Source organism: Sus scrofa, chromosome 1, assembly GCF_000003025.6.
Source record: "Sus scrofa isolate TJ Tabasco breed Duroc chromosome 1, Sscrofa11.1, whole genome shotgun sequence".
NCBI lineage: Eukaryota > Metazoa > Chordata > Mammalia > Artiodactyla > Suidae > Sus > Sus scrofa.
Window position 1 is genome coordinate 88,177,426 of NC_010443.5, and position 18,526 is coordinate 88,195,951.

Below are 18,526 nucleotides of genomic sequence, written 5' to 3' on the forward strand. Positions count from 1 at the left end.
AGACCTTACAGTCACATTCAGGAGTGTAGCTAATAACAAGCAACAACTAGCACCTTGACCCGATCAATAAATGATGTCTCATTGTGCTCACAGAGCCCCAGGCAGACAATATCCGGCCACTACATAACAAACCCATCCCAAGCTTTTAACCTTAGATAACTGCAAACAAAACAAACAGAGGAGCAAATAAAAACTATGTTTCTTAGCACATGCTGGATTTTACTTGTCAGCGCTTGGTTAGTGCTGAGTACATCAGTAACTTACTTTCATATGCTGTTTCCCATTATCCAAAGGCAATGTGATAAAGTATACCAATTAAGGTGTCTGGAAAGTCATCTATAAAGTGATGCAGGTAGTACAGAGAAAGCAAAATAATCTTCTATGGATATTAAGTTTGCTAAAATAGTCAAAGGCTGTGAGTACATGTCTGAATGTCTAAGATATTTCCATCTAGGTAGTTTCTGATGTATCCTATATTTTCACATTTGCTTTTTCTTTTTTTTTTTTTAACAGTGAAAATAGATCACTTTTATGGTTAGTATTTAAGGAATACTTATGAGTGTTCTATCAGAAAGTTAATGGACTTTGTAAAATGTTACAAAGTTTCTTGACTTATAGAATTGCAGATAGGATGAACATTTCTCCTCAACAAATACTATGTAAACTATTGTTATCTTTGAAAATAGAAGTTTTAAAGGAATTAGACTTTGCTTTATAAAACTACTTCACAGCAAACTTTGCACTTATTTCATATTAACTGAAAGGTATATTTATTTATCTTCAAATAGCTCCTAATTGAGATTCTGTGGAACTTACATCCCCTTGCATGTCATACTCTTTGCTCACTAACTCAGAGTAATACAGTATCAGAGTGTCACTGCACAGGTCGGCTAGTGGCCCTGAACTTTGGCCCACATATCTGAGCTATCTATTTCTTAGTGTGAATAATCAAATGAAACTTCATTAGGCTTGGTTCAAAGCAAGCTTACCCTAAGGTGCTTGATGCAAAAATCAAAATCATTTATTACATGCCCTGAATATCTAGTTAAATAGACACTATAGTGTACAATTTGATTTCTTTTTTTTTTTTAATCTTTTCACTTTGTAAAAAGTAAAGAAGCAAGTCTTTTACCAAAAATAACTCCATGCCTGCAGATTTTGCACCTTGATTATATTACTGTTTTTTTTGTTTGTTTGTTTGTTTGTTTGTTTTGCTTTTGTTCTGCAGAACTGGATTAATATGATCCAGTTGTGGCACAGTGGAAATGAATCCGACTAGTAACCATGAGGTTGCAGGTTCAATCCCTGGCCTTACTCAGTGGGTTAAGGATCTGACATTGCTGTAAGCTGTGGTGTAGGCTAGCAGCTGTAGCTCCGATTAGACCCTAGCCTGGGAACCTCCATATGCTGTGGGTGTGGCCCTAAAAGCAAAAAAAAAAAAAAAAGACCGCAGGGTCATGACACACTCTCATTGTTGGTCAATTCATAGCTTTCTTTTCCTTTCCTTTGCTTTCCTTTCCCTTCTTTCCTTCCTTTATTTCTTTTATGACTTATCTTCTTATAATATAATAACCAATCATAAATCTAAAAAAAAATAATCTAGGAAGTCCTTGACAATAGCCTATATCTAACCATTTGGTTTATCTTAGCTAAAACAGTCCTTGGCATTCTGCTAACTTGAAGTTACTAGCATTATTCTAAATCCTATTTTATTATCCACTAAATTTCCTTTTTATATAGTTTACCATATCTGTATGCATTCACAGAAGTATATATTTTAAACATTATTTTAATTCTGTAAAAAATGTTTTTATGCTATATGTATTCTTTGGGATTGACTGATTTTTACTTTCATTCATATTGCTGAAAATTACTATAATTCTTTTGTTTAAACCTATGGATAATATTCTACTGAGTGAAGATCACACAATTTATTCTCCCATTTTCTAATTTATGAGCATTTGATATTTTGCTATTATAAGCAGCAATACTATGAACATTTTTGAATTAATAAATGTTCCTTTTGCACATAGCCAGGGTTTTCTTCCTACATACACTTAGAAACGCAATTACTGCATCATATAATACTTGTTTATATCTGTTCTGAATATTTGTCTGGCTTTCATGTTCATGATTTAAGACTAAACAGCTTAAAGAAGAAAGAGAAAATAAGACTTCTTCAATGGTGTTTTGAAAATAATATAATACTTATTTGGCTTGGAAGAGTTCAATAGTAAATGAATGCAGAAAAAAAAAATGGTTCATGGGCTTTCCTGTACTTTGTGAAGCTCATGTGGTCATGATGCTCTTTGTTTCTTGATGGTCATCGAGAAGAAAATTGCCTTAATTATAAATCAAATATCATACTGACACAGCTCTAACTGAACATTTGGCAGGTATATGATTCTTTAAGGGGATAGAAAAGGATCAATCATATCTGGAAACATATAAAATATTTTCTCCATTATAAGGAAGAACTTTCAGGAAAGAAGACCTCTGTATTAGTAACTATATCAAGTCTTGCCTCATTAACATTTATTTTAGCATTTTAGATTTTTGTTTTTTTTTCTAAAATGTGCTGTGCTAAATGATTATCTTCACTCACTTAATCCTTTTCACAATTGCTAGGATGCCAGTAATTTTATTTTCAAAAAAGGAATTGATGAAAGTCAAATCATGTTGAATCTTCTTACAGCAGGGATCAAAGCTGGTTCTTGTTATGCAATTGCCTGTTCAGAAGTGTACTCTTACTTATAAACATTGCCTTTACAATAGATGCTTTTTGACATTCTAATGGATTTTCCATATTCCCTCTGAGTAGCAGCTTGACTTGATGATAGTCCTTCAGACTATTAATAAATCCTGCCATCATTCTGCCATAATTGATCACATTTACTGCTTTGCTTCCTTTGTCCCATTTTGAGAAGAAAATATAGATGAAATATTTTTCCATATAATTCCTTTGAATGCACATTAACACTTGCTATGAATTACCCTTCATACTTGTCAGTAGATGTATTCAGGAGCAAGAAAGGGCTTATCCTTTCTTTGAATGATTAAAGGTTTAAAGCAGCCACAGTAAACAGTGATTGTAGAAAATGAAGCAAAAGTAAACTAAGCCCTTCTTTTGCACTCTATCTTTTCTTTCCAGTTTGGTAACCCCCTTCTTCATTCTCTTGAGCTGGCAAGAAGCAGAGGTCCTAATGGAGGGCCCTTATGTAGTTTCAAAAGTGTAGAATAATGCAGCAATCCCTACTGAACTGAACTGGCAGTGTTGCTCCTTCTTTCTTACCACCACGAGCAATAGGAATTATCAAATTATCAAACCATTATAAAAGCAATAAGAAAAATAAACACAATCCCACCATTTTTTAAGTCAATCATAATTATATGAGCCCAAAATGAAAATCCTAAGTCCTTTCCACCATGTCTGAGCAATATACATAACTTTCTTTAAGACATTCTTTAAATAGGTTTTCCTTTTAGATACTAAAGGTAAAGAAATATATGCTACTTTTGTCACTGATAGTTGTGCAACTCTTCTTGCAGAACTGTCCTTTAGCAGGAAGTCAACTAATGGTTGTCAAGAGTGGAAAATGTTTGAAGTTTCTACTGAGTCTATATGTAACATACTGACAATCTGTACATCACAAATGAGTGGGGACACCAAAGTTCATTTATAAGGAAGCTAACTGGAAAGTGGGATATATTTTGTATAAAAATTCCATTATACATGGACATAAGATTTTTTCATCAGGACACAAAGGCAGCTTAATCTCAGATGCACCTATATACCTTGTATTGCTAGTTGACCTGTAATTACTCATGATTGGCCATATTCTTTTTTCTTCCACAGAAAACACTTTCTGAGTTTCAGCTCATGCTCTACTTAGGCAGCAGTGTTTGGAAACAAGAGAGCTACCTAAGAGAAGAGATCAGCCTCCATTTCTAGATTTGAGACCTACATTGGGTTCTTGTCTCTGAAAGTGAAGGAAAGAACAGTTGTCTAGGCTGTGGGAGCTTTGGTTTTATATTCACTCATCTGCTTGTGTGCAGATCCTTCCCAGTTTGGAAAACCAATTGCCATTGTTAATCTATAAACTAATACAGTAACATAGTCACTAACGATTGACCAATTACCATGTTCCAGACATAGTACCTAATTGTAGTAAACATTAGGACCTAAATTTAGAAAGAACCTTCTAAAGTGCTAAAAGCATTAGGAGACAACATTAAGCCCACTTACACTAAAAAAATTCAGTACTTCTAGATCAGCCAAGCAACTAAGTGTGTGACTTGGTTTTGTGCTTAGATTTTTTAGCATCTGTTTTGCCATCTATAAAATGAAGGCAATGAACTAGATGATATCAGGTTCCCTTTAAAGTCAAAAAGTATTTGAACATTTAAAAATACTCAAGAATTTCTTTTCTGTGGAAAGGTTGATTTGTGCCATATATTAGATTACAGATATAAGTGATATCATCTAGTATTTGTCTTTCTCTTTCTGATTACTTCATTTAGTATGAGTCCGTAGTTCCATCAATGTTGTTGCAAATGGCATTATTTTGTTCTTTTTTATGGGTGAGTAGTAGTCCATTGCATTTATATACCATATTGGGGGAGAGAGTGGGATTGACTGGGAGCCTGGGGTTAATAGATGCGAACTATTGCCTTTAGAATGAATAAGCAATGAGGTCCTGTTGTATAGCACTGGGAACTATATCTAGTCACTTATGATGGAGCATAATAATGTGAGAAAAAGAATGGATATATGTACGTGTGACTGGGTCATTTTGCTGTATAGTAGAAAACGGACAGAACACTGTAAACCAGCTATAATGGAAAAAATAAAAATCATTTGAAAAAAATACTCAATAAAGTATGAACTGGGAGTTCCCATTTGTGGTGCAGTGGTTAACGAATCCGACTAGGAACCATGAGGTTGCGGGTTTAGTCCCTGCCCTTGCTCAGTGGGTTAAGGATCCTGCATTCCTGTGAGCTGTGGTGTAGGTTGCAGACATGGCTTGGATCCATGTTGCTGTGACTGTGGCGTAGGCCGGTGGCTACAGCTCTGACTAGACCCCTAGCCTGGGAACCTCCATATGCCATGGGATTGGCCCTAGAAATGGCAAAAAGACAAAAATAAATAAATAAATAAATAATAAAGTATGAGTGATAGCTCATTGAAGTGAATAATGCCTTTCTGTCATAAACTTTTATATGCTTTTAGATTGCAAGATTTCTGGGTAAGAGGCAGTATACTTGATTTCTGCCCACAGCAGGGGTTTGTATTGCCAATGATGCAGTCAGAATTTAGAATCCCAAGTCCCCAGGGGTGTGTGGGGGGGAGGGGTTTGCAGAATTAAGTCCAGTCCAGGCAGGTGGGGCTGGAAGATAGTGGGATTGTGGTAGGTAGCTTATGCTTCCAGAAGCAGCGGTCTTTGGTGAAAGGTGACTAGTAAAGTCAGAGTTCACAGGAACTCTGTTGTGACTGGTGCAGGTTTCAGCTAGTGGCTGGCATGTTACTGAATGCTGGCAAACTGGAGGATGAGATACTGAAAGCCTGGTCCCGCCACATGAGCACTCTCATAGGAACAAATGAGAGTAATAAGACCACAGTCCATGGCACATTAGTTGGGGATCAGCAGGTCTAAGCTACAGAAATCATCTCCTTAACATGTGCCATAAAGAACATCTGGTGGCTCACAGACCAAACTGGAAAGCTGAGGATCAGTCAGCTTTAGGAACAGGCAGAAAGCAGGCAGCTATGGGAGTCCAGCAGCAGGAATGTTCATAGTCTCGTCAGTGTGCTATGGTTGTGATAAATCAGCTGCAGCTGGCTTCAGTGATTCTGCATAAGGTTCAAATTTCAGAGAGGGAGTTTCCAAATAGTTCACCTTTCAGCTAGAGGGAAAAAGTAGCTTGATTTTTTTTTTCTTTTTTTTTTTTTTAGTGTTAAAAGAGACTACACAATGGGACAAGGAAACTACAAAAGGAAATTAATATGTTATTTCCAAAAGAAGATGGCATTTAGGACTGGGATCCAGATGCAATGGGAAACCAGAATGACAACAGGAGGCAGCATAGACTGCCTGGCATGTGAACCACACACAAAGAATTGCAACCACCCACGTTACAAGCAGGCGAAATCTGTTCTGAAGTCTCTGGTGGGCAGGAAAGAAGTCTTCTAAATATACCATGAGGATTTCACTGACTCCAGACCTCTAAAGGACTGATGTGTTTATAACAGGTCAGCAAATTAAATTACATAACGTAGTAAAGCATGTTGCAGTTTCTAGCACATCTAAATTATGGTTAGCATTTATTATGATAAGTGCCATTAAACATAAGTTGAATAGGGAGAGATTCAGGCAGAGAATAAATTTCATTATGGCTCAGCTATGAGTCCACTTAGAATTAAGTTAGAACATTTAGAATGAATGGAGATAGGAATAAATGCAATGTATTTAATAACTATCTCTATCACATCTCGTGTGACTCTGAAAAGGTTCTTAACTTCTCTGTGCCTGTTTCCTTATCTATAAAATGGGACTAATAGAAATAGAAGTTTTGCCCTATTTTATAGCATCTGCTCCCTTTTTTTTTTTTTTTTTTTTTCCTTTGGCCATGGCATAAGAAAGTTCTAGGGCCAGGGACTGAACCCATGCCACAGCAATAACTATGCCAGATCCTTAATCAGCTGAACCACCAGGGAATTTTTTTTTTTAAGTTTTATTATTTTAACTTTAGAGTTCACAAGGTGCTTTCCATAGATATTTCATTCCATTGACAGAAAGAATCCTGCACTAAGATTATCCTTTAAAAAAATTAACTATAAAGAAATGGAGATTTTTATCTATACAACAGAGATAGAGTGATACCTTCATTTTTTAAATCCAAGATTATCCTTTAAAAAAATTAACAATAAAGAAATGGAGATTTTACCTATACAACGGAGGTAGAGTGATACCTTCATTTTTTAAATTCAAGAGTTCGACCTTGTTAGGTGCGTAAAAATACATATCACGGAGGAGCTCCATGAAGATGGGAAAGAGCAAAACTTTGCTTTCTGCTCTTCTACCCGCCCCACAACCCTCACCTCCAGCCACCACCCTTCTTTCTGTGCCTCCCATTGTGCTTTCCCTTCTGGGTGTCACTGCTGTTACCCTGTGGGAAAACCAGAGAAGGTCTCAAATGAAACTGGGCACAGAGAGCACTGATTGACAGGTCAGAGAGATAGTCAAGTTCTTCTCATCACTTTTCCCAAATCAAAGCAAGATGAGTACAGAGCTGTCTCAGGTTTTGGAGGGAACATATCACTGAGATGCTTTAAATTATTTATTTATATGCCTTTTCTACTGTGATGTAAAGAGTTGTATAGATAGTTTCTTTCTACTTCATAAGACAGTTTAGAAATGTCAGCTACTGTCCATAGGGTCATACATGGTCATATAAGGTGATACAATTTCAATCATGAAGTAGAGATATTTTTCTTTATATTTACAATGAAAAGGATGATTTTGGAGCCAGGATAGAGAAACCGTGCTTCACGTGTATTATTTATTTCCATGTCTAAGATGTAGGAATTAACTCTAATCCACAAAGGGCTGTCTGACTTGATCCTCCCATTTTGAAAGATCTATCTGCTTTATCCTCAAAAAAGTGTTACTCACACTGGCTTACAAAACAATCAGATACTAGAGTAGAATTCATATCTATTTCATGTAAATAAATGCCATCAATTGGCTATCTCCGATATCTTACTGAACTTTTTATTCTTCCAAATACAAAAGAATATTTCAATCATCCTAATTGTACTTAATGGAGTGTAAATTTTCCACCACTATAATAATCACACACATATGCTGTGTCTGTCTAAAGTGAACTGCTAAAAAGAGTGCATGTGGAGTTTTACTGCCAGGGTCACTTTATATTCTGTACACTCAGCTTCTGCAGAGTTAGGACACAGCACCTGCGGGTGGCTGAGTGCTCAGAGTTCAGACTCTTGACTCTGTTGCTTGTTGCTTCTTTGAATCTTGGCTCTGATTTTTTTCTTCCAGCCCTGTGATCATGGACTAATTACTTAGATGCTCTGTGTTTGCATCCTAATCTTACTGGGGATGAAGATGATAATATACTTATCACTTATCTTCTAGGGTTGTTAGAAGGATTAAGCAAAATAATGGTTGTCAAGGATTGAGTGGAGTATCTAGCACATACCAGGGTTTTACAAAACACTGGGTATTACTATCCGCCTTGATAATGTGTGGTGTTCATGGATTAGATGATATGGGTGGAAGAGATTGGATTTAAAAGGAAAGTACACCATAAACCAAGGTCCCCCTTGATGAGGAAATTATCAAGTTTTTTCATGGGAATAATATCAGTGTATTCATTTGGAGCTGGAGACATGCTCACATTATTTTAGTTACTTATAGCTGTGTTTGTTTGTTTGTTGTATAATTGGAGTTGCTATGTTCTCTCAGCCTGATCTCTGGAGCTCTTTCTTAGACTTTATCAAGTTGCTGGAGAAGATGCCTAGCCAGCTGTGGTGAACTACATTGCTTGGTCATGGACCACTGTAGAAGAGGACATATGACACATTTTAAAGGCCTGTGGCTCTTCCCAGGAGCGGCCCTGGCTCTGAAGTCTTCCCAGAGGGCAAAGTCAAGCCAGCATGGTCCAGGGCCTTGTCCTGTTCTCAATGCAAGTTAGGACAAAAAAGGCACCAATAATGACCCAATAGCAGAGGGAGCACCCCTTAAGGACCACAAGGTGAAATACAGGAAAGGAGACTGTTTTTCAAACAATTGCATGTGTTTTGAGAGGTTTGGATCTCTTTACAAAATGAATGTTGAAGCTGAGTGTGTGCTTGAGAAAGAAATAAGAACAAACACATCCTTTTCCCTGCTGGTAGAGTGTCTGGATTTCCAGTATTCCTAAGATGATTAACGTTTCATGAAAATGTCTTAGTTAAGTCTTTAAAGCTAAAAGCAGTGATTCTGTTCCCCATCACAACAGGGGTACGGTCCTTAGGCTCTCTCTGGGGGTCACGGGAACATGACCCCCAATTTGTGCTTAATTTCTTTTCAAGTGGTGAAAAGAAATTAAGCACAAGAGCTGAGAACAAGCCACTGTTCATTAACTATTTATTTAGATCTCACCAGATTCCAGAAGAATTGGAAGAAGATAGAATTTCATCTCCAGGGTTGAGAAATAGAATAATATATCTATAACTAAGCTATGCTTACTTTATAAAAAGAGATTTCCTGGAATAAGAGGAATATACTGATATTATATGGAAGGCCTAATAGCTCAACTGAAAAGTAATATTCTGCCCTTCTGTGTGCTCATCAATCCATGCCAGAACTAATATAGAAAGGTACCATTATTTTATATATCAAACTCAGATTAATTTTTATTTACTCATTTTTTTTTTGGTTAAATTTGTGGCATATAGAAGCTCCCAAGCCAGGGATCAAACCCATGTCATGGTAGCAACAGAGCCAAAAAAAAAAAAGTGATGGGGGAGTTTCTGTTGTGGTGCAGCGGAAATGAATCTGACTAATATCTGTGAGGATGTAGGTTCAATCCCTGGACTTTCTCAGTGGGTTAAGGATCTGGCATTGCTGCAAGCTGTGGCATAGGTCACAGATGTGGCTTGGATCTTGTGTTACTGTGGCTGTGGTGTAGGCTACAATTGCGGCTCTGATTCAACCCCTGGCCCGGAACTTCCATATTCCTCAGGTATGGCTGTAAAAAGAAGACAAAAAAAGTACAACAGCTTGTGAAAGAATTGCAACTCTTTATAGATCCAAGAACAAAATAATCAGATTTGCTTCCTCTCCCCACTGGGCTGAGTACTGCAGCCTGACAGTCCACCTTCCCCACCCTGACAGAGAGCTTTGAACTTTTTAGGGCATTATTGTTTGAAGATGCTCTGTAACAAACCTAAAGTCTGGACTACAGTAAAATGATACAATCCAAAAAAGGACATCTGCTCAGCAGGGGCTGAAGAACCCAAGGTAATGGGTTCTACTAATGAACTGCCATGCTATAAAATTTGTACCTGAGGGTTTACAAAGTTTCAATGACAGTCGCAAAGAAGAGGTATTTGTGAAAGTTTTGCCAGGACAGTTGGCAGTGCCAGTGCATCACAGTGATTAGGAGCATGGACTGTGAAGACAGAATTCTTGGGGGTGAAACTCAATTCTTCTTTTCCTGATTTGCCTGAGTTCCTTATCTCTAAAATGGAGGTAATCATGAACTTATCATATAGGATTCTTGGGAGAATGAAATGAGTAAATATATGCAAAATGCTTAGATCAGTGCTTGGCATCTATCTAAGCATTTTACATACATTTACATACATATATATATGTACACATATGTATATAATGTATATATGTAATATGCATATATATGCATATGCATATATATGTAAATATTATGTGAGTGTAAACACTATATCTTTATTATTTCCTCCATTTTTAGGATTATTCTATGTTCCTCTTTATTCCCCATTCTATCCTATATCTAATTTCATTGCTGCCTAATTGCTAATGTCTCCATTATTCTTATCCCCCAAATCTTTTTTTTTTTTGTTGTTGTTGTTGTTGTTGTTATTGTTGCTCCCCCAAATCTTAATTGCAACAACATTCTGAAATATTGCTAATTCCAGCCTAAATTATTCATTCATTCACTGTTTCATTCATTCACTCTTTCACTGTTTTATTGAACCATAGAGATACAAATGTCTCATTTTATCATCTTTTTCACCTCAGTACTAAATATACTTCACAATTAACAATGTTATGGACAAACATATGATAATGAAGGGTTAGGTATCATAGAAGTGACTGAGGTGTTTAAATCAAAATAATATAAAATGGAAATAAAATATATCTCTATATTGTACATCAATGATAACCCCAACATCTTGGCTCTTCTTCTGGAATAAATACATTTCCTAGGCTAGTTATCAGAACTTGAAGGTGAAAGACTATTGTAATTATTCTTGCTGTCATTATGTTGGCTGATTGCAATGGAAACAGAGCCATTGCTGTTGCTGATATATTTACCTACCCTGTCTAATCATTATGGAAGAGAGGATGCAGTGATATTATGGGTTGTTAATGCATTAAATATTAGAGAAATTCCTCCTAATTCAGGATCTGGAATGCCTTTATTGTGTCAAACTAAGTAAGAGTGGTAGAGCAAATTATTTGTCTCAATTTGATTATCCACCCTCTTAAGTATCCATATTCTTTGCCATGTAACTTTGTCTTTCCACTCAAGGTGGAGGGTTCTTCCCTGTCCTTTTCCTCTGGGCTTGACCCTGTAATGTATTTGGCCCAGGCAGCAGGGTGGGCACTGCTGTGACCATGTGGTCATTTGTTATATACTATTAGCTGACTGATACATACCTTCAGTTTCATTTCTATAAAGAAGGCTTTATCTTTTCTAGAAAGCTAGAAATGATTTCACAAGTGTGGCAGATGATATGATTTTACATAAATTGCTTTTTAATACCAATGACATTCAAGAATGGTAATTAACTTATGAAACAATATTACACATAATAAAGCAAATTTATATTTGTTGTACCCTAAATTGCACTCAAGAAAATTTTATAACATGTGCTCACCAAGTTAGTTGATTATGATTTTAATAATTGAATTAAAGTCAATGAAACTGTGAAACTGGAAAATTCAACCTATACATTTAATAAGTATTTATATACCTTTAATAAATATAAGGTATATTTCTAGACAGATGTTAGAAGTTGTGAAAATATCCTTAATGACTTAATTACACATGACGGCTACATTTTAACCATAACAGGGATACTAAATATATTCACCAGAATCAAAACATCTGTTGAAAAACAAGTACAGAGCATTTAAAACAACTTTTAAAAGGACTTGACATATACGTTGATTCTATAAAATTAAAGGCCATTAAGTTTACAAATGTTAAGAACTTCTCTCCTTCTACGTAGTCCCCTCTAAGATGATAGACAATGATGTAAGTGAAACTATTTAAGAAAAAAAATAGCTTAAAAAAAATCTCATGTATAACCACTTATTTCAAATACTATGTTGATAAAGCAACAAAACTTCTAAGATCTGTTACCTTTTAGCATCTATTACATGGAAACCTTTTAAAATGTAAATTTTTTTATGAGTAGACAAATAATGGTCCATTTTAGAGAATAACTGCTGGACTGTATTGAGTAACATATTATAAGATACCGTCCCATAGGAATGGGGGGTAAGCATTCTTAACTGAAACTGGCTGAGTTTTTAGAAATATGACTCATAATCTTTTCTATACAATTTAAGTCTATTAAATTGACTTAATGATTATATTTAGAGATACATTTAAAATAGTTAAAATTTCTTGAACTATTTCAAGATCTTCATAGATTCAACTTTAGTATGCTCCTGATATTTGTTAAATTGCTAAGGAAGTGACTTCTTTTCAACAGTTTCTATCTCTACTGAGTTCAAGAGAACACCTAGTCTCCATAAATAAAAAGTAAATAAAGGAAATGCATCAGAGAGTTGGAAAATTGTTTCATCATGCTTCTGAAGAAATGTCTTGATTTCTTGATCCTCACGCAGTATTCTTGAAGTGTTGCCTTCTTGAGTTTCCTTCTGAAGAAGTTGCTCCAGAACCCAGAAAACGAAGAAAACATTTTCATAGCGCGTCACATCGTGATTGGCTTGCTCCTACAGATAAACAACAAACCCCTTAAAAAAATATATTGGTTGTAGCTCGGCTCAGAAAAAGATAAATAAAGAGATTACATTTCTGAACAAAAAGTAAACACTTGACTATTTGACACCTTCTGTCTTCCTGTTCCTCTGATTGGGGTGGAGGGAGAAGAACAAAGAACATTTCCTTTTTCAAAAACTTGACCATCTTGGTGAATGACTTTCTTTCCTTAAGGTTGTTACAAAGCCCAGAAGCCTTTCTCAACACTATGGCTATGATTCATTACTGAAATTAATCTGATAACACCTACCAGACAGTCTTACACATACCAAGTCTAGTGTGTAGAATTCAAGGTTTCACCAAAGACGTCCAATACCTGATACTTCTATCAATAATACATGGATCTTTGGCCCTGGGATTGTAGGGACTTTATTTTTGGAGTATAACTCTGTCCTGGAGCAGTGACAATTATGACCATGTGTGATCGTTTCCTGAGTCTACACAAGTCAAGGAGGAGGAGGATCAGACTGGGTAGAATCAGATATGGGCTTGTGAGAAAAAAATGTAGCAGTAATTTGGCCTCAATGGCTGAAAGTGAGAAGAAACAAAGGAAGGCCTAAAAAGTTCACAATGGAAGGCAGAACTGAGGGAATACAGCATGTGAAGACATAAACTGGCTTTATCATTTGCTTATTAAGAAATAACTGGGAAACATTCACCAAGTTTATCTACTGTAACAACAATACATAAATGAAATATCATTCTTGTAGAGCCTGGAGGAATATATCTGCAACAAAGTTGTCTGATAAAAGAATAAAATATATACAGATAATTGATACTTTTAAAAAATTGAAGTATCACTGTAATAATGTTTTATTAGTTTCACATTGTACACTGTAAGGATTAGTTTTTTTGTATATATCTGTACAGACTGCAAAATGATCATAACAATAAGTCTGGTTAACATCCATCACCATAAACAGTGACAACATTTTTGTCCTGTGATGAGAACTTTTGAGACTGATCTTCTATCAATTATGCAGTACAGGATTATTAACCACAGTCACAATGCCCTACACAACATTCTCATGACACATTCATTTTACAATTGGAATTCTGCACCTTTGAATCTCTTCACTCATTTTTCCCTTCCACTCTCACCTCAAGGCAACCATGAATCTATTCTCTGTAACCAGGTTAGTTGTTTGTTTGTTTTATTTTTTGGATCCACACATACATGAGATCATACAGTTGTTACTTTTATCTGACTTATTCTACTTAGTATACTGCCTCCAGGTCCATCCATGATCCATGGTGTTGCAAATGGCAAGATTCCACTCTTTTTTGTGGCTGAATAATAGTCCACTACACATATATATATATATCGCACATTTTCTATCTACATTCATCAATCTATGGCTTTTAGGTTGTTCCCATGCCGTGGCTATTTGGCTATTGTAAATAATGCTGCGATGGACATAGGGGTACATACATCTTTTCTTTTTTTATTTTAATGAATTTTATTTTTTACATTGTAGTTGTTTTTTAAATGAATTTATTTATTTATTTAGATTTTTAAATATATTTTCTAATTAGTGTTTCAAATTAGTTATCACTAATACTCAGAAGTGGAATTGCTTGATCATGTGGCAGTTCTGTTTTTAGCTTTTTGAGGAGCCATCATACTGTTTTCAATAGTGGCCACACCAATTTACATTCCCACTAGGAGTGAACAAGTGTTTGCTTTTCTTCCACATCCTCACCATCATTTGCTATTCCTCATCTTTTTGATAATAACCATTCTAGTAGGTGTAAGGGGATATTTCATTGTGGTTTTCACTTTCATTTCCCTGACAATTAGAGATGTTGTTAGTGACATCTTTTCATGTATCAGTTGGCCATGTGTAGGTCTTGTTTGGAAAAATGTCTATTCAGCTCCTCTTCCCATTTTTTAGCTGGATTGTTGCTTTGCTATTGAGATAAAAGTTCTTTATATACCTTGGATATCAACCCCTTATCAGGTATGTGATATGCAAACAGTTTCTCCCATTCAGTAGGTAGCCTTCTTATGTTGATTTTCTTGGCTCTGCTGAAGACTTTTAGTTTGATGAGATTCCAGTTGTTGATTTTTACTTTTGGTATCAAATCCAAAAATAATTGCCAAGGCCAATGTCAAGCAGTTCCCCATCGGTTTCTTCTAGGAGTGTTATAATAGGTCTAAAGCAGGAGAATGTTCTGGGTCTCTTTCCACTGCTTTGAGAGTCTCATTTTGGACATCACTTGCTCTGCTTCCAGGTGGGCTATGTCCCTTGTAGAGTCCAGTTGTCCATGTTATTTTCTACTTTGCTTTTTACTCATACTAAAATTTATCTATCTTAGGTCCCAACTTTATCCTAAATGCCTATTTTCATAATAATTAATTGGCTAAACTCTCTTGCTCTAAGGTATTTACATCTCATAGAACATTTATTTGAAAGCACCTCTTCCCTGTGGAGACAGTATACATTTAACTCAGCCTTAGCAGCCCCCTGGTTCAACATGACTAAAATGGCATGTCTGTGGGAGAGGTCTTTCCTGTAGCTCCCACATTTTATTACAGTGGTAGCTGCCTGCACAGCCTAAACATATGTCCGGACACTTTCTGAATTAGGGCATAACTGAATAAAAACTAAAATAAATGGTATTAAGATGACAGCTGATACACTTCTATTGTATTTTGGTGTAATTTCTACATTCTCAGTGTCACATTAGACTGAGCCACACCAGTGCTGGAAGATCCCCAACACAGGTGGAACATACTCACCTGGAAAATGCCCAAGTGTCTTACCTGAATACTTGCCAGGAAGACTGAATGAAACCCAGCTCACTAGCAAGACGGCACTGTAACCTGATTGAAAGCTATCAGACTGCCTATCTCAGTCTTTTAGAATTGAAGGGACCTTGAGAGGAAGCTTCTATGGTCCCATGACTACATCTTTAAATTTTTTTTTTAAATTACAGTATAGTTGATTTACAATATTGTGCTAATTTCTGCTGTATTGCAAAGTGACTCAGTCATACACACACACACACATATACATTCTTTTTCTCATATTAGCTTCCATCAAGTTTTATCTCAAGAGATTGGATACTATTCCCTGTGCTGTACAGTAGGACCTCATTGCTTACCCATTCTAAATGTAACAGTTTGCATCTACTAACTCAAACTTCCAGTCCATCCCACTCCCTCCCCCTCCTCCTTAGCAACCTCAAGTCTGTTCTCTATGTCTGTGAGTCTGTTTGTGTTTTGTACATAGGTGCATTTGCGCCATATTTTATATTCCACATATAAATAATATTGATAAGGAAGGAATAGGACAGTTACACAGGTAGTTGTAGAAGCCCCAATAAAGAACCACAGGTAGAGAGGGAAATCTAGGGAACTTTGGGGGATCACTGTCAGTTAATAACTGCCCAAGAGGGCCATCAGAATGAGGCAGACTTGCTTGACTAGTGGAGGCACAAGATATAGCTCAGGTCCTTGGGTGGGGGAATGGGGTGAGGCCTGCATTCAGGTTCAGACCAAGGGCAGGAGTTTAAGGACCACCCTTCTGTTGATTTGAATAAGTACCAGGACAGTCCTGGTTTGATCTAAGAGGGTCAAATACTCTCTTACTGGATACCAAGGAGGAGCTACTACTCAAAGAAAGAGGAAGAGGTAGTCTTTTATGACCCCCAAGCCCCTTGGATGATAAAAATGTAGCCCATCTAATCCTCAGGGCAGAGCCTCTTCACCTGCCCATTGCATCTCTCACAAGCATCCAATCTTAATAAATCTATTTCTTGCCATCACTTTGTCTCTCGCTGAATTCTTCTTCAGAAGAAGAACCTGGGAACCTGAAGAATCTGAAGAACCTGAACCTCAGTAAGTCCAGACACTGGGTAAGTGACTCTAAATTAAAAACCATGGGTTCAAGTCCCAATCTGGGTTCTACCTCGGTTCAAGTCATAAGTACTGTTGGTTTTGATACCACATGGTATTTGCCATGACTAATTCTTATTATAATTTAATCTCATTTTATATAATAGGGAAACTTCAAAAGAGGAAATACTTTCCCGATAGAAAAATCACCATGAATTTTGTAGGTCATTTTCAGAATTAAACATTTATTATATTTATTTTTCTATTCCTATGTTGCCCTTGAGATAGTCAAAGAATCCACATATTTATTTAAGTGGTGAAAAACAGTAATATTTCTTTACAGGCTGCAAAATTTTACTTCAAAATTTAGATTCCAAAGTTAAAGCTATGGGGACACAGTGCCAGTTTACTAATTGCTGTTTAGTTGAAATTCTATCAAAGTTAAACTGACATTTTTGTAAAGACTTATCCATGGAGCAGACATACCTACTTGCTTTCTCCATACCCCTTTCTCTCTCCCTTTTCATCAACAGAACCCTAAATTTGTTCAGAATGACAATGGATCAACTAAATCTCTTCTAAGGCTAATTCCTCTGGTTAAAAGCCATATACATATAAATAACTGGGGGGAGCTTCTCTCTGAGAAGTTCTTTAATAGCCAGCAACATCATGTGGAATGCCCTTTGGCCTTCTCTCTTCATCCTTTTTCCTGCTTGGAAATACCGATGCAGTGCTTGGAAGTCCCATAGCCTCCTTGTGGGCCTGAGGATAAAGGTGGCCCAGGGATGGTAGAAGGAGCCACCTCAATATTTCCATGCAGGTCGGCTGTACCTTGCTGCATTACATGGGGCTTCCTTCCTCCATTCTGGTCTTTTAAAATCATAATCTTGGAGTTCCTGTTGTGGCTCAGCGGTTAATGAACCCGGCTAGTATCCATGAGGACATGGGTTTCATCCCTGGCCTCACTCAGTGGATTAAGGATCCAGCATTGCCATGAGCTGTGGTGTAGGTTGAAGACACGGTTCGGATCTGGCATTGCTGTGGCTGTGGCATAGGCTGCCAGCTGTAGTTACAATTCAACCCCTGGCCTGGGAACCTCCATATGTCATGGGTGCAGCCCTAAAAATACAAAAGTAAAGAAATAAATAAAATAAGAATCTTGAGACTTCACCTAGGTGGGAAGGAACTCTTTTTTTTTTTTTTAATTATTTATTTTATTTTATTATTTTTTTGGGGGGGAGAAGGAACTCTTCCATTTCCCTAGCCTTCTGCTGTCTCTGACATGCAGAGGACAGATGCATAAAGGGACAAAAATACTCACACTCCCTGGCACCTGAAATTATAATAAAAGGTATGGTCCATTTCAGACATGGCTCACAGCTTGGATGTTTATATTTAATGCTGCAAAGTATAGGAATGTAACAGTTCATTAAATTCAACTGTGTGATCATTTAGGTGTGCTCGCCAAGGGCAGGCATAAGCTCAGTCTGACACTTAGAAATGAGCATGCTGCTACGGAAGGGGTAAAAACACAATCTGACATTTTTCTCATTGCTACAAATGCAAGAGATGAAGGAGAAAATGGGATCACCACAGGGCAGAAAACCAAGTCAAAGAGTATAGGTGTATGACCTAAATGCTCAATTAAATGTTCACTGACTATAATATGCCATTGGCTAGGATCCCATATGCCAGATTTTATTAGACAGGAACAATTAGTAAGATACAATTATAATAAGTAGTTTCCAAAAGGATGACTTCAACACAGTAATTTAATGGAAAAAGTCAGTCATGATAATTAAGTGAAAAGCTTACCCTTAAGTTTTAATAACTAAGTCTTTTTTCTTTTTATGGCCACACCTGTGGCATACAGAAGTTCCTGGGCCAGGGGCTGAATTGGAGCTA

The 18,526-nt window shown here is 36.6% G+C and overlaps 1 protein-coding gene across 2 annotated transcripts in view; it reads right to left on the minus strand.

Moving 5' to 3' along the window:
- Nucleotides 11,495–18,526, minus strand: part of MEI4 (meiotic double-stranded break formation protein 4) — a 210,153-nt gene continuing 203,121 nt past the window's right edge. For both annotated transcript variants that reach the window (XM_021092258.1, XM_021092267.1), the window contains one exon: nucleotides 11,495–12,734. In XM_021092258.1, coding sequence (XP_020947917.1) covers nucleotides 12,465–12,734 — 270 coding nt within the window. In that variant the 3' untranslated portion in view covers nucleotides 11,495–12,464. The remainder of the gene's footprint in view (nucleotides 12,735–18,526) is intronic.